Source organism: Hylobates moloch, unplaced genomic scaffold (assembly GCF_009828535.3).
Source record: "Hylobates moloch isolate HMO894 unplaced genomic scaffold, HMol_V3 SCAFFOLD_4, whole genome shotgun sequence".
Lineage (NCBI taxonomy): Eukaryota > Metazoa > Chordata > Mammalia > Primates > Hylobatidae > Hylobates > Hylobates moloch.
In genome coordinates this window covers 100,814,222-100,831,390 of record NW_026652279.1, presented here as the reverse complement: position 1 = coordinate 100,831,390, position 17,169 = coordinate 100,814,222, and the positions used below count along the sequence as shown (strand labels likewise).

The following is a 17,169-nucleotide window of genomic DNA, read 5'->3' as shown; positions in this document are numbered from 1 at the left end:
TCTAAGAAATACAGTTTAGTCTGTTATGCCTTATAAATATCTTTTTTCTTTGACTGCTTTTAAGGTCTTCTCTTTGAATTCTTCAGTTTCACTGTGATATCAGTAATATGATTTTTCCTCCTTTTTATTTAGTTTGGGATTCATTGGGCTTTCTGATTTTTAGTGTTTCTCATCAGTTTTGGAATGCTTCTTTTCTTTAGCTTTGAGTCTACATCTTTCCTTTCTTTCTCCTCACCCATTGGAGCTCCATGCTGTGTCAGGCAAGGCCTGCCAAGAAACACTCAAAGGTGTAATTGAAGAGAGTAACGAAGATAACTATTGACAGAGGCTTGGGGAGGGGTAACATGTAAGAGAACCGCAAAGGATGGTAAAGCCATTCTCAGGGCCTGCAAGGGCAGGGCGGGATAGTGGAGAATTGGAGAGAGCTATAGTTGTAGGGGAGAGTAGCCTTAGGGAGCTGTGGCTTTTGGTGGGAAAAAGGAACCACTGGGAGGGAGTGAGGAAGCCTGAGTCATGTGGTGTCTAGAGGTCAGCCTCTCGGGGCTCTGAGTACAGCAGAGCATGGATGGTCCCTTTATTATCCTACACTCCCTGCCCTTTTTTTTTTTTTTTGAGACGGAGTTTTGCTCTTTTGCCCAGGCTGGAGTGCAGTGGCTCCATCTCGGCTCACTGCAACCTCTGCCCTACTGGTTCAAGTAATTCTCCTGCCTCAGACTCCAGAGTAGCTGGATTCTAGGCGCCCACCACCACACCTGGCTAATTCTTGTATTTTTAGTAGAGATGGGATTTTGTCACGTTGGCCAGGCTGGTCCCAAACTCCTGACCTCAGGTGATACACCTGCCTCGGCCTCCCAAAGTGCTAGGATTACAAGCATGAGCCACTGTGCCTGGCCAATTCTCCTAGACTCTATGATGAGGTTTGGATGTTTTGTCCTCTCCAAATCTCATATTGAAATATGACTTCTGATGTTGGAGGTGGGCCTAGTAGGAGGTGTTTGGGTCATGGGGTTGGATCCCTCATGAGTGGCATGGTGCCTCCCTCTGAATTCACCGGAGATCTGGTTTAAAAGAATGTGGCACCTCACCCAACTTGCTTTCTTTCTTGCCATATGATATGCTGGCTCTCCCTTTGCCCTCTGCCCCGATTGAAAGCTCCCTGTGGCCTCACCAGAAGCTGAGCAGATGTTGGTACCATGTGTATGGCTTGCAGAACCATGAGCCAAATAAGCCTCTTTTCTTTATAAATTACCTAGTCTCAAGTATTCCTTTACAGTAACGTGAAGGGACTAACATGCTCATGTTTGTGCCTTCCTATATTTGTAATAATTTCCCATATCTGTCTTCAGTTTTCCCAATTTTCTTTTCTTTCTTTTTTTTTTTTTTTTTTTTTTGAGACAGAGTCTTACTCTGTCACCCAGGCTGGAGTGCAGTGGTGTGATCTTGGCTCACTGCAACCTCTGCCTTCCAGGTTCAAGCTATTCTCCTGCCTCAGCCTCCCAAGTAGCGAGGACTACACGCATGTACTACCGTGCCCGGTTAATTTTTTTGTATTTTTAGTAGAGACGGGGTTTCACCCTGTTGGCCAGACTGGTCTCAAACTCCTGACGTCAGGTAATCCACCCTCCTCAGCCTCCCAAGGTGTTGGGCTTACGGGTGTGAGCCACTGTGCCCAGCCCCCAATTTTTTTTCCCCAATGTATCTAATCTGTTCTTTGATCTGTTTAGTGAGTTTTTAATATATATTTTATTGAAGTATATTAACACAAGAAAATTCACAAATCTCAGGTGTCCAATTTGATGATAATATGTGATTGTACCCCTGTAACTACCATCCAAACCAAACATAGTAAGTCTATTGATATTTATATTTCTTTTATTATATTGCTCATAAAAGTTTTCTTGTGATATCTTTCTCCTTTTAAAAAAAATTATTGGCTGGGTGCGGTAGCTCATGCCTGTAATCCTAGCACTTTGGGAGGCTGAGGCAGGCAGATCATGAGGTCAGGAGATCAAGACCATCCTGGCTAACATGGTGAAACCCCGTCACTACTAAAAATACCAAAAAAATTAGCCAGGTGTGATGGCGGGCGCCTGTAGTCCCAGCTGCTCGGGAAGCTGAGGCAGGAGAATGGCATGAACCCGGGAGGTGGCGCTTGCAGTGAGCCGAAATTACACCACTGCACTCCAGCCTGGGTGACAGAGTGAGACTCTGTTTCAAAAAAAAAAAAAAAATTATTGTAAAATTCAACATAAAATTTGCCATTCATATTGTTGTGTAACTATTACCAAAATTTATCACTGTCTCCAGAACTTTTCCATTATCCCAAACTGGAACTACATACCCATTAAATAGCAACTTCCCATTTCCTCCTCCCTCTAATCCCTGGTAACCATGATTCTACTTTCTATGAATTTGACTATTTTAACTACCTTATGTAAGTGAGATCATACAGTATTTGTCGTTTTGTGTCTGGGTTATCTTACTTGGCATAATGTTTTCAAAGTTCATCCATGTTGCAATATATCTTAATACTTCATTCCTTTTTTTTTTTTTTTTTTTGGAGGCAGGGTTTTGCTGTGTTACCCAGGCTGGAGTGCAGTGGCGCAATCATGGCTTATTGCATCCTTGACCTCCCAGGCTCAAGCGATCCTCCCACTTCAGCCTGCCCAGTAGCTGGGACTACAGGTGCAAGCCACCAGGCCTGGCTAACTTTTGTATGTTTTTGTAGAGATGGGGTTTCACCACATTTCCCAGGTTGGTCTGGAACCCCGGAACTCAAGCAATCCACCCACCTCAGCCTCCCAAAGTGCTGGGATTTCAGGTGTGAGCCACTGCCCCCTACTGCTTCATTCCTTTTTATTTCTGAATAATAGTCCATGTGTGAAGATACCATGTTTTGTTTATCCATTCATTCATTAGTGAACATTGGTATAGTCTATTAAAGCATTGCTTTCAGTTCTTTTGGGTATATAGCTGGAAGTAGAATTACTGGCTTATGTGATAGTTTTATCTTTGATTTTTTGAGGAACTGCCTGCCATACTATCTTCCCTAGTGGCTGTTCCTTTTATTTGTTTTTTTTTTCTTTTTTTTTTTTTTGAGACGGAGTCTCGCGCTTGTCGCCCAGGCTGGAGTGCAATGGCGCGATCTAGGCTCACTGCAACCTCTACCTACCAGGTTCAAGCAATTCTCCTGCCTCAGCTTCCCGAGTAGCTGGGATTACAGGCATGCACCACCACGCCCAGCTAATTTTTGTATTTTTAGTAGAGATGGGGTTTCACCATCTTGGCCAGGCTGGTCTTGAACTCCTGACCTCGTGATCCACCCGCCTTTGCCTCCCAAAGTGCTGGGATTACAGGCATGAGCCACTGCGCCCGGCTGACTGTTCCTTTTTTTGTTTCGCTGTACCATTTCTACATTTCCACCAGCAGTGTACAAAGGTTCCAGTTTCTCCACATCTTCATGAACACTTGTTGTTTTCTAATATGTCTATTCTCATGGATATGAGGTGGTGTCTTGCAGTTTTGATTCATATTTTCCTAATGATTTGGTATGTTGGGCATCTTTTCATGTGCTTCTTGGCTATTTATGTATCTTCTTTGGAGAAATGTCTGTTAACGTCCTTTTTGTATTTTTTAATCAGGTTATTTGGTTTTTTGTCATTGAGTTGTAGGAGTTCTTTATAGATTACAGATATTAATCTTCTATCAGATAAGTAAATGATTTATAGTATTTTCTCCCATTCTGTGGATTGCCTTTTCATTCTTTTGATAGTGTCATTTGATGTACAAAAGTTTTTAATTTTGGTAAAGTCTCCTTTTTACATTTTTGGTTCTTTTAAATATTTTATATTCTGTTTCTGACATTTCCAATATTTATGAGTTTTGTTTGTCTGATTCTTTAATTTATTGTTCTGTAAACTTGTAGTGGCTTATTTCCTCGTGTGTTTAGTGAAATTTATATGTTAACTCTTGGAAATGTTTATGAAAAACTCTGAAGCCTGGATTCCTCCAAGTGCCTAGGTGCATAAACAACACAGGACTACTTAAATTTTATTGGCTTAAAGTTTTTTGGACAACGTGAGTCCTGTTGTGATGGGCAAGAGACCTGTCATGGGCCTGCTTGCGGGTATTCATTGTCTGAAGTAATTTACGCTCTTCCATCTATTGTCAAGGTCCAGACCAGCAAGTTAATCCTTCCCTCCCTTCTCCCTTCTTTTTCGCTTCCCTGGTCCCCCTCCTTCCTGGTTTGTTTTGTTTGTTTTGTAAATAGTTTACCCTTGCGCTGAGGATCCCAGCTTTATGTGGAGGGATATCTTGTTAGATCCCTACCTGAGATGGACCCTGGCTTTAATCTCCTGTCTTCTTTACACTAGGCAGCTGTCAAAATGGAAGTTCAAGGTCACTAGAGGTTGGCACATGTCTCCAGGGTAAACACATGAGTGCTTGCATTCATCTTTGGATCCCTGCGTTCGCTTCTGTTTTAGCTTTTGATGATTCCTTAATTTCTTGTAAGCTCAGTGATGCACTTAAAATTTTTAAGAAATTTTGTTCACCATTTTTATCTTGTTTTAGCAGAAGAGTTGTTTAAGGTCAGCTGTACTATCGAGAATAGAAGGCCCACTTATTTAAAGAAATTCAAGGTTTTAAATGGACAGAAAAATGCATAGAGTAGTATAAATTATATTCATATGCCTACCTCCTAGATTAGCAAATATTCATATAGATGTTTTGCATACAATCTTTTAAAAATATTAAGATATCACAGATATAATTGAAGTCCCCTTTGAGTCCCTGTAGACACCGTTCCCTGCCTCGTCCTCATTTTCCACAGAGGCCATGATGGCCTCACAGTTGCTTGTCCTTCCTTCCGTGCTTTTATACTCTTCCCGCAAATGTAAATAACATACTATTGAGTTTTTTAAATTTTATATAAATGGTATATTGTACATGTCATTTGCCGTTTTCATTCAGAATAATTTTCAGGGTTTATCTAGGTTGATAAATATAGCTCTAGTTCAATTTTTGCTGGCTTTATAAACCAATGTATGACTATACTGCAAGATATTCTCTCTTGGTGGAAATTTAAATTGTAACTTCTTTTTTTTTCTATTATAGTGTTGTAGGAACATCTTTGTGGCCTTTGTATGTATGTGGGAGAGGGGAGAAGTTCTCTGGGGAATAAATGCCTAGAAGGTGGTAGAAGTGGATTTGTGCATACCTTGCTGGTTGGGACTATCAACTTTTTCTAGATAAGTCTCAATTCTAAGTGATTGTTCCATTTTGTATTACCATTAGCAGTTTATAATGGTACCCCAAACTTCCCCAAACACTTGTTTGTTTTTTTTTGAGACGGCATCTGGCCCTGTCACCCAGGCTGGAGTGCCGTGACACAATCTTGGCTTCAAGCGATTCTCCCACCTCAGCTTCTTGAGTAGCTGGGATTGCAGGTGTGTGCTACCATGACTGGCTAATTTTTTATTTTTAGTAGAGACAGAGTTTTGCCATGTTGCCCAGGCTGGTCTTGAGCTCCTGACCTCAAGCCATCTACCTGCCTTGGCCTCCCAAAGTGCTGGCATGAGCCACCAAGCCCATCCCCAAACACTTGTTTTTGCACTTAATTTTTGTCTAGCCAATGAGTCAGAAATGATAGTTCCTTGTTTTAATTTGCATTTCCATGTTGTTACTAGTGAGGTTGAGTGTGTTGTCATGTTTAATATCCATTTTTGCTTTCTACTCTGAATTGTCTAGCCTGTTGTTCATTGGCAACGTTTCTATTGCGTATTTGTTTGGATTAGGTTTGGCAGCATATAACAGAAAACTAAAATTACATTGTTTTTTAAAAAGATAGTTTTAGTTTTTCTCACATAAAAAGTATGGAGATATATATATAAATGGTTTAGTGGCTGTAGGATGTCATCAGGGGCTTACCATTCTTCTGTTTTACTATTCTTAAAGGATATCTTCGATCTTTTAAGTCTTCTCATGGTCCCAGATGATTAGTAGAACTACAGCTATCATGTCTACTTCTGGGGAACAGGAAAGAAGATGTGTTTCTAGCTGAATCATCTCCCTTTAGGGAATCCCACCTGAAACTTTGCTAATATCTTATTGGCCAAGACTTAATCCCAGAGATCCTCCTAGCTAGAAATGGGTCCAGGAAATGTCATTTTAGGTGGGTGGGTGCATTGTTGCTGAGCAAATAAAATTAGGGTCTTGTTACTAAGGAAGAAGAGAATAGTGAAGGTGTAGTTGTCGGTTTCTGCTATAAGTTGTCTTTTACTTACGTTTGTGAATGTTATTATGTCTGGATATTAATCCTTTGTTAATTATATCCAGTGCAATTATTGCCTTCTTGAGAGCGGAAGCCAGCTGTTCTTCCTGGGTCGAGTGGGGGGACTTGGGGATCTTTTCTGTATCTAGCTAAAGGATTGTAAATGCACCAATCAGCACTCTGTAAAAACGCACCAATCAGCACTCTGTGTCTAGCTAAAGGATTGTATATGCACCAATCAGCACTCTGTAAAATGGACCAATCAGCAGGATGTGGGCATGGACAAATAAGGGAATGAAAGCTGGCCACCCCAGCCAGCAGCGGCAACCCGCTTGGGTCCCCTTACACGATGTGGAAGTTTTGTTCTTTCTCTCTTCACAATATATCTTGCTGCTGCTCAGTCTTTGGGTTCGCACCACCTTTAAGAGCTGGAACACTCACCGCGAGGACCAAGAACCCACCAGAAGGAAGAAGTTTCAGACCCATTCTCATCTGTGTCTAGTCTTTCACTTTACTTAATGGTGCCTTTAAATTTAGGAGGTTATGAATTTAATATAGTTCAGTTTACTAATTTTTAAAAAGAATTTTTGCCTTTTAATTATTAAGAAATTCTTCCCTACTTATTAAGAAATTCTTCCCTACTTTGACATCATACTTTCCTATGTTTTCTTCCTGTTATTTAAAGTTTTGCTTTTCATTTTTAAATCTTAAGTTCACCTGGAATTTATTATTATGTACAATATGAGTAACCGTCTACTTTTATGTTTTTCCTTAGAAATTGCCAGTTGTTCCAGCACTATTTAAACAGACTATACAGTCTATTTTTTTCTCATTGATTTGTCATGTGTCATATGTTTGTTGCTGGGAATTTTCTCCATTCCATTGTTTTTTCTGCTCTAATACTGTTTTTCAAAATTACTGTTATGTCTTCATAAGTGTTTAGATTTAGTTGGGTATTACCCCCTTCTTATTCTTTTTTTTTTTTTTTTCCGAGATGGAGTTTTGCTTTCGTTGTCCAAGCTAGAGTGCAATGGCACAATCTTGGCTCACTGCAACCTCTGCCTTCCGGATTCAAGTGATTCTCCTGCCTCAGCCTCCCAAGTAGCTGGGATTACAGGCATGCGCCACCACCCAGCTATTTTTTTTTTAGGTGGTCTCAAATCCTGACTCAGGTGATCCACCCACCTTGGCCTCCCAAAGTGTGGTTACAGGCGACCACCCCACCTTTTTTTTATGCCTTTACCCTTACATGAGTTACGATTATCTTGTCATATAAACCCTATCGGGATTTTAATTGGAATCGTATTACTTGTTATAGATTAATTTTGGGAGACCTGTATGCTAGTGCAGTTCTCCTATCAATTATGAGATGAATTCATTAGCAGCATTTTGCAGGTTTCCCAACTAGTGTGCTACAGAAATGGGATTAGAAACCAGGTCTTTCTGGTTCTATAGCTGTGAGATTGTGTAAAGGGGTTTTTGAGATAGGGCAGGCCTGTTTGTAAATAGAAGGGACCACTGCTAAGGACAACTTTTAACATTAAGAAGGAGAGGAAAGACAAAGAAGGAACCGAGGCTTTATGTGAGAGAGGAAGACACAGATTTAAGACGCAGTTATGGAGGAGGGAATATTTTGCAAGAAATTGGAGAAGGTGATAGAGGAAGAACATTGGGAGGAAAAGAGACTTTAAAACAGAAGATATGTAAAGGAGCTTACACTAGAAGGCTTTTTTTTGAAAGGACATCTTTCAAATTTGAAAGGGTAGCTTTGCTAGGGAGACAGGGATTACTTAGGGCAGTGACTCTCAAATTTGTTTTGCTAGAAAGGCCCAAAACCTGAAATTTATAGTACTCTTTGTGGAATATTATGAAATACTGTTGTGGCAAATTTAATTTAACAAAATGTTTCATTTTCTGTTAGTGGATTTAAATTTAGATAGGATCACTGGTAACCTCCAAAAAGTAAGGAAAGATTATGGAGGGAAAACTGAAAGTTGAGCAAATTTTTATCACTAAAAATTTTTAGTGAATGAGTCAAAGACTACCAGTATTTATGTTTTTGGTTGGTACAGCTATCATTTTCTAATTAGACTATTAAGCCATCTGTCTTAGTCCATTTTCTGCTGCAATAACAGAATATTACAAACTGGGTAATTTATAAAGAACAGAATTTTTTTTTTTTTGAGACGGAGTCTCACTTTGTCCCCCAGGCTGGAGTGCTGTGGTGCAATCTTGGCTCACTGCAACCTCCACCTCCTGCGTTTCAAGCGATTCTCCTGCCTCAGCCTCCCGAGTAGCTGGGATTATAGGCACCTGCCATCATGCCCAGCTAATTTTTGTATTTTTAGTAGAGATGGGATTTCACCATGTTGGTCAGGCTGGTCTTGAACTCCTGACCTCAGGTGATCACCCGCCTCGGCCTCCCAAAATGCTAGGATTACAGGTGTGAGCCACTGCACCCGGCCAAGAACAGAAGTTTATTTGGTTCATGGTTCTGGAGCTGGGAAGTCCAAGAGCATGGTGCCAGCATCTGATGAGGGCCTTCTAGCCGTGTTATCCTGTTGCAGAAGGTCAAGTGAGCATGAGCAAGAGAGAGAGAGAAAGAGAAATAGGGCCTAACTTAACCTTTTATCAGGACCCCACTCTTGAGTTAGTTGGCATTAGTCTATTAATAAGGGCCAAACCCTCATGACCTAATCACCTAATCGTGGCCCCATCTCCCAATACTGTTACAGTGGCAATTAAATTTTAACATGGGTTTTGGCGAACAGATTTGAACCATAGCACCGTCTGTCTCTGTCAAAGATAAATGAGAAATTAAACCTAAGAAATCCTTAAATGAGCTCTATGATATGAGTTGAACATGTGTTCTTTTCTAGTTTTGTAGCTTATTTCATGTCTACCAGTAATGCCAGATTTTCAGTTTGACTTTAATATTCTCACATTTTCATGTTTTTAAATGGTCCTATAAATGATATGTATAGTAAGCCAAGAATATTATTCAGATTTCTCTAGTAGGTATCTGAGAGATGTTAGTCTACCCAACTGTGTGTCCCCAGCAATAATACTTAAGGAGGTTCAAAGCATGGGCTTTAATGTCATGCAGACCTAAGGTCAAATTCTGGTTGTGATACTTATTAACTTTGTCATCTTGGGCATGCAACAATTTCTGAATCCTATTTTCTCCAGATGTAAAAGAGGGGAAATAATTACTACAGGGATGTTTTGGGGATTAAATGAGATAATGCGTGTAAAGTATTTAGCCCTCTGCCTGGCAAATAAGTAGTAGATGTTGTTGTTAATAGCAGTAAAAAAGTTACAATTATTGCTGCCCAGGGAAAAGAAGAGTCTAAAGGTCCTGTAGAAAATTAGCTGGGCATGGTGATGTGTGCCTGTAGTCCCAGCTACTGGAGGAGCTGAGGCATGAGAATTGCTTGAACCTGGGAGGCGGAGGTTGCAGTGAACTGAGATTGTGCCACTGCACTCCAGCCTGGGCAACAGAGTGAGACTCTGTCTCAAAAAAAGAAAGGTGCTGTAGGATTTGTAGGATTTGACAATTGGGATTCCTGACTTTTTTGAGGAAAGGATTAGTAACATGATGGAGGAAGAAGCCAAAATGAGTCAGTGCAGGCAGAAATTATAGACTCATGAATTATTTATGTGACTGTTTAGTGCCTGTGTTTCCTAATAGAATTCCATAAGGACAGGGCTTTTTCCCTTCCTTTAGTATGCCTAGTTGCTTGGCATATAGTCAGCCCTGAAAAACACTCTTTGAATAGAAACTATTTAGATATTTTGGTGTCTCTCTGTCTCTCCTTGAAATATGTCAGTTAATCTATTCATTAGTAAGTAATCTTTAGAGTTCTAATTTTGGATGCCCCTAAAATACTGATGGCAGGAGATTTTGTGAACTGAAGGCAACTGAGCTGGGCTTGGAGGGTCATGCTGAGGGTTGGGGCTAGAAACCCCAGTCTATTGAGTTAGGAATTTGTGAGCTCCAACTCTGGAAACAAATCTCAGTTTTTTCCCATCCTTGTTTTTTTTTTTGAAGATCCTTGGAATGGTCACAGGTCTTACTACCACCTCCTATTGCTTCCAATCCTTCTGATTTATGGGATTCCATCTCTGAAGTGTGAACCCTTTTTAAGCTTTTACTATAGTGGCAATGATGAGAACGGAACAGGGAATTCAAAAAGCCCCTTTATTACTCTTTGTTTACCGAAGCTTCACAGGCTATGCAAAACACTTTAATGTCTGTATTGGGTCCTGGAGGAAAACTTTTAGGGAAGATTTTTTTCTTTTCTACCAGACAGCCTTAAGAATGATGATTCTTACATAAATTTGAGCTATGTAAGTGTAGTTTCTGTTAAGAGTTAAGACCCTGGAGTCATACTACCTGGGTTTAATTTTCAGCTCTGCTTCTTACTAATAGTGTGACATTGGGCAGATTACTTATTCTTTACATACCTCAGTTTCCTCATCTGTAAAATGGGGATAATAATATTTCCTCCTCATAGAGTTGTTAGGATTAGTGAGATTACCTTCTAACTTCCCTCCTCCTTCCTGTCTTTCTTCTTTCTTTCTTATGTATGTATCTATCTGAAATAATGCCTCGTATCCTAAATGCCCAATAAATTTTAGTTGCTATTAAATGCCTCTCTCTTTTGTATGTGGTAGGCCCTAGGAATTTAGAGATAAAAAAAGTCCCTGGTGTCAGAGAAATAATAAAAGGAAGGGTAGGGGGCAGCAAATAAAGGTTTGTAGTCCATTATGCTAAGTTGGGTAATAGAGATGGACAAGCAATGTGTTATGTGAGGTGAAATAGAGATGTTAGTTGTGCTTGGACAGCTGGGGAATGGTGAGTGAAGGTTGATGAAGGAAGGAGAGACGGAAGCAGATTTTTGAAGGGTAACTTAAGATTTTTGAAGGATAAAGAGTTTGACAGTGGGGATTTTTATGGGTCCGTACCACCTGGGGAACTTTGAGGGAAAAATGTGTATTTTTGGTTTTGACTCCCAGCCTGTTGAATCCTTTGGGATTGGAAATCTATTTGCCAGTTTTAAAAGGTTTCCAGGACTGTCTGATGCAGATAGCTTGCCATTTGGAAACCATTGCCAAGTAGATTTCAAGAAGAAATTTAAAATTTTGGTTGTAGAAAACTAAAGTGACTACCATCCTGCCATTTAATATATTGACTTGATAACTTTATTGTTTGTATGATAATATTTAACCAGGTGGTTAATATAAATCAACTTTTAGATTATAGTTTACTATTTCTAAGATCTGACATAAATAGAATATCATCTTCATTATATTAATATATTCAGACCTGTTCTTTCTAGTAGATTAAGTATATGCGGATATGAGGATGTCTTTTGGATTAACTTTAGACAATTTTTATTTGTAGAATAACTAGCATATTAATTTGCACAATTATGCATGTGTTGTGCTTTTCAAGGATGATAAGAAAGAATGTATGATCCAGAAATTGCTTGAGGAACTCATAGATTCATATTTGTAGCAGTATAACATGGGTAGTAGTGTTTATGCCATACACAGAGTCAGTAATGTCAGCAGACTTTGGGATTTTGTAATCCAGAGTGCTGGGATTACAGGCATGAGCCATGGTGTCTACCCTCTACAAAAATTTAAAAATTAGCCCTGTGTGGTGGCATGCCCCTGTAGTCCCAGTTACAGGAGAGGCAAAGGTGGGAGGATCCCTTGAGCCCAAGAGTTTGAGGTTACAGTGAACTATGATCATGCCACTACACTCCAGCCTGGGCGACAGAGTGACACCCTGTTTTAAAAAACAAAACAAAAAGACTGAGCATGGTGGCTCATGCCTGTGATCCCAGCACTTTGGGAGGCCGAGGCGGACGGTGCAGTGAGCTGAGATCATGCCCCTGCATTCCAGCATGGGCAACAGAGTGAGACTCCATCTCAGGAAAACAAAACAAAGCAATAAAACAAAAACCCCACAAACTCATCTTGTTGAACTAGAAAAGGTGGTGGGAATAAAAAATTTGAAAATTGGCCGGGCACAATGGCTTACACCCATAATCCTGGCACTTTGGGAGGCCAAGGCAGGCAGATCACTGAGGTATAGGAGTTGGAGGCCAGCCTGGGCAGCATAGTGAGACCCCATCTCTACAAAAAATACGACAATTGGCTGGGCTTGGCGCATGCCTGTAGTCCCAGCTACTGAGGAGGCTGAGGCAGGAGGATTACTTGAGCCCTGGAGGTTGAGGCTGCAGTGAGCCGTGATCATGCTACTGTACTCCAGTCTGGGCAACAGAGTTAGGCTGTCTCCAAAGCAGACAAAAAACCCAAAAAGCAAACAAACAAAATAATTTGAAAATGGAAAGACAAAAATACTTACTTCTAGAATATAGTTTGCTGTTCAGTTTTTTTTTTTTTTTTTTTTCTGAGACAAGGTCTTACTCTGTCACCTAGGCTCTAATGCAGTGGCACGATCTTGACTCACTGCAACCTCAGCCTCCTGGGTTCAAGCGATTTTCTTGCCTCAGCCTCCCTAGTAGCTGGGATTACAGGCTCCTGCCACTGAGCCCGACTCATTTTTGTATTTGTAGTGGAGACGGGGTTTCACCATGTTGGCCAGGCAGGTAATCTACCCACCTCGATCTCCCAAAGTTTTGGGATTACGGGCATGAGCCAGCGCACCCAGCCCTCACAGTTTTATTAGTAAATTTTTTTTTTTTCAATTGAGATGGAGTCTGGCTCTGTTGTCCAGACTGGAGTGCAGCAGCGGGATCTCAGCTCACTGCAACCTCTGTCGCCTGGGTTCAAGTGATTCTCATGCTTCACCCTCCTAAGTAGCTGGGATTTACAGGTGTGCACCACCATGACTGGCCAATTTTTTTGTATTTTTAGTAGAGACGGGGTTTCACCATGTTGGCCAGGCTGCTCTCGAACTCCTGACCCCAGGTGACCTGTACTCTTCGGCCTTCCAGAGTGCTGGAATTACAGGTGTGAGCCACCACGCTCAAAATTCTTTTTAAAGAAGTGTTAAAGAATTTAACACAATTCTTTTTTTTTTTTTTTTTGAGACAGTTTCACTCCTTCACCCAGGCTAGAGTGCAGTGGTGCCATATCAGCTCACTGCAACCTCTGCCTCTCAGGTTCAAGCGATTCTCATGCTTCTGCCTCTGAGTAGTTGGGAGGTGTGCACCACCACACCCGGCTAATATTTTCGTATTTTTAGTAGAGACTGGGTGTCACCATGTTGCCCAGCTGGTCTCAAATTCCTGATCTCAAATTATCCTCCCGCCTTGGCCTCCCAAAGTCCTAGGATTACAGGCGTGAGCCACTGGGACCAGCCAACACAGTTCTTTAATGGAAATATTTTCATTTTTATCTAGAGAACTGTAGAGGGTGCTATATGATTAGGAATAGTAGTCTGAACTGGCTTTAGCTAATTATAAGAATTCTCTGAAGCCAGAGATTCACAGTAGTGAATTTTTCCTGGGTGAATAACTTTTTTTTAAATTATTTTGACTGAAATTAGTGACTAATGTTGCATAATTGATATAATTTATAATGGGTGTTGATCTAATATAATTGTAACGTTTTTCATCATCTAGATTATTTAATATAATTGAAATTATGAGTTGCCCTCTTTATTGAATGGTTTTAATAATAAAGGTTTATTTTCCTGCCATCTACCTCCAGCCCCCTTTCCCAAATTAAGTATTTGTAAGTCTTAATAGGTTAAAAGTTAACCAAACCATGTAACAGGAATGTACATTTTAGGTAGATCTGGCTCAGAAGGTTATTATCTTTAGAAGAACTATTGTTACACCAAAATGGTATTTAAAAACTTAGGCAGACTTTAGAAATTGTTTTTGTTAAGAGAGAAGTCTGGATTTTTTTGAGTGATTAATTTATTATTCAGAAATATGTTTCATAAATTCCAAACTTTAACTGTTCCCAAATTTTTCTGGTTTGATAGTGATTTTAGAAAACTTGAGGTGGAATTATTTGATCCTGTGTCTTAAAGGATTGCTTTTGGAAATTGATTTTTAGTGACTTGGATTCAATATCCCCAGTATTGAAGAATTTTGAAATTATTTGAACTAGGTCAAGTTAGTCCAAGTGGTATATTTTGGAATAAAAGGTGATAATAAGTCAGCTAAATGTTAAAACCCCAAAAAACATTAGGTAAGTATCTATTTTTCTAAAATGCAAGTTTTTAAAAAACCTTTAAAGGATTCTGACCCAAACCTTCCCAGGAATTTTTTCCTTTTTTCCGAAACCGTGTTTTAAACATTTATTATCCAGTTTTATACTATAATTCCTTAAAAAGTTAAGCAAGAATTTGTTCCTCTTGCCCACCAAAAGTGAAGGCATTTTCTGTTCTTGTGGGTAAAAATATTGGTATTGTTTAAGCTTTGTCATTAGATAAGTGTATCTGTTCTTGTTTTTAACTCTCAAGGCACCACCTTCCATGGTCAATAATGAACAACGCCAGCATGCAGAGCACATATTCTTATCATTTAGGAAATCAAAATCACCATTTGCAGTTTGCAAGCATATTTTGGGTAAGTATTCACTTAAAAAATATCAAGTATTTTGGCATAATCAGATCTGGGTTTTCTCTCTTAAACATTAGCTGTTTTAAATTCCTTTTTAAAAACTTGGTTTGTATAGTTACAGTTATTTAAATTAATAATCATTCTACTGGAGTAGCTTTAAAGGTATTCTGTAAAGCCAGACAGGAAACTTTGTTTTTACTTTGGATTTTTTTCCCCCTAGATATAGTGTTCATAATTTGTTTTATTATTGACCATAACATGAAGGCTGTTGATAGTAAAGAGAAAAATTTAGTATTTTTTCAGTTTTCAAATGTCATTTATTACAGGATATGTACTATAATATCTTTTAGCCCAGTCTTAGTTTTAAAATTAAGATTGTTTTTGGAGATTTCTACATTTTCTTTTAGTTGTTTTCCATAGTTTTTTTTTTTTTTTTAAACATTTAGTTTGTACTCAGCTTGCTTAATGAATATCAGTCATTTCTGCGTAGGGTATCGCTGTATGTATCCTAAAATAAAGCACCGATTTTTACTTTTGTCAAATATGTTTTATGAGTATCTTATGTCTGACATGTACAGAAAAGATTTCTTCTAAAAGAATCACAAGAAATATAACTGTCTTATCCAAAGATGGCATTTTCTAAGAGTTATGTATGATGTGCCATCTGTCTCTTAGATATTTTTCAATAATAGCAAGAGAGACTTCATTGGTTATTGTTATTTTATAACCTGATTACTGCTGGCTGATTTTTTTAGTGGGAGCCATCTTTTGTAAGGCTCTAGTAGGCTACTTGAGTCATCTGTGACCATAAAATTGGTTAGTCGAATATTAGGAACTAAAACATCTTTTATTCTTGTGCTTTTAGTAAGGCTTATTTATAGCTACCAATAGGCTGGTTTCCAGATTGAAATAAACTACAATTAAAGTTATGTGTTAAAAATGCTTTACATATAAGGGCTTATGAAAGAGAGTTGTTTGATTGTAGTGGAAAGAGTGCTGATGTAGCAACTATGACATCTAGGTGCCAGTGGTGCACCTTGAGGAAGTCAGTTCACCTCCCTGGGCCTCTTTTTCATCTGCCTTATGGCAATAACGATACCATTTGCCTTAATGGATTTGTTATCTTAAATTGTTTCGTGAGGTGAAAATGTAATTACTTTTCATTATGTAAAAGCACTTTGTGAACAGTAAGGTAAATGTCATGGCCATATACTTGATTTTAAACAGCTTTTAAAAAATGTAATCGGCTTAAAAAATGCTGTGTTCTCTGTTTGCAAGGAACTAGCAGCAGTGGTGAAGGTGGCTCTGTCTCATTTAGGAGTCAGGTCTTAGCAGAGGAACAGGTTCAACAATTACCTTTTAAATTCTCACTGAAGCCATTTTAATTAATTTACTTATTTCAGTGGTCAGCTTTTATAGTTGTGTGGATTCGTTTCTGGCACTAAGAAGATTTAACGTATACCTGTGGAGGATATTTAACTCAAAGGAAGCAAAACTAAACAGCATAAAGAGTTTAAGGAGCATTAACTCATCCTTACTGCCTTGAAATTATTCAGCATTAATAGATTTAGAAAACCGTTGTGTTAAACTATTAACCTAAAATAATTTGAGTCTGGTTTTCATGGCGTATGCCTTAATGACATGGACTAGGATTCCATCAGTGTTTCATCTGACTTTCTATTGGAATTCAGTGTCATTCTACACTAGTTGGGAAATAGTTGATCTAACTTACAAGTATTTTATTAGAGTGTATTTGTTTATACCATTCTTTCCTTTTTAGAATATGTATATTTTATGAAGTATTGTTGCTTTGTTATGATTGAGCTTGTTTTGGAATACTTTTGTTTTCCTGACAAAATTTTCTAAAGAGTAGTATTGCTAGTTCTGGCCATGCTTTTAAAATCAGTTTGGGTTTTGAGACATTGACTATTTAAAAGGTGGAGTGCATGTATTACAAGCATAATCATTAATGTACTGCAAAGCCCTGTGTTACATTAATGTTTACATCTAAACTTCACAGAAAATCTTTTCACTCCTTACTCAGTTGCCACCAGCACAGAAGGGTAAATTCCTCTAAGAAGACTTCTCATACAAGTGGCAGTCAATCGCAGTTCAGAATTTTCACGTTCTTGTTTAGGGATTATGTGTCATTTTTATAGAAAGTCTGGGTAATATATTCTACTAAAGGGGAGACTTTCTTTGATGCTTCCCTTTAAACTGGCCTCTTAAAATTCTTCCTTCTCACTTCTAACTTGAGTTTTATATGTTGCTCATTTTTCCTCATTTCTTTCTCTTCTTATCCTTTTGTTTTCATTCTGGTTTTTATTTTCTTTGCTCTTTTCTGTG

The 17,169-nt window shown here is 38.9% G+C and overlaps 1 protein-coding gene across 3 annotated transcripts in view; it reads left to right on the top strand.

Annotated features, from left to right (window-relative positions):
- The window catches only part of XPO4 (exportin 4), a 121,980-nt gene that overhangs the window by 19,770 nt on the left and 85,041 nt on the right, over positions 1-17,169 (top strand). For all 3 annotated transcript variants that reach the window (XM_058437797.1, XM_058437796.1, XM_032150709.2), the window contains exon 2: positions 14,724-14,829. In XM_058437797.1, the coding sequence (XP_058293780.1) occupies positions 14,724-14,829 (106 nt within the window). The remainder of the gene's footprint in view (positions 1-14,723; positions 14,830-17,169) is intronic.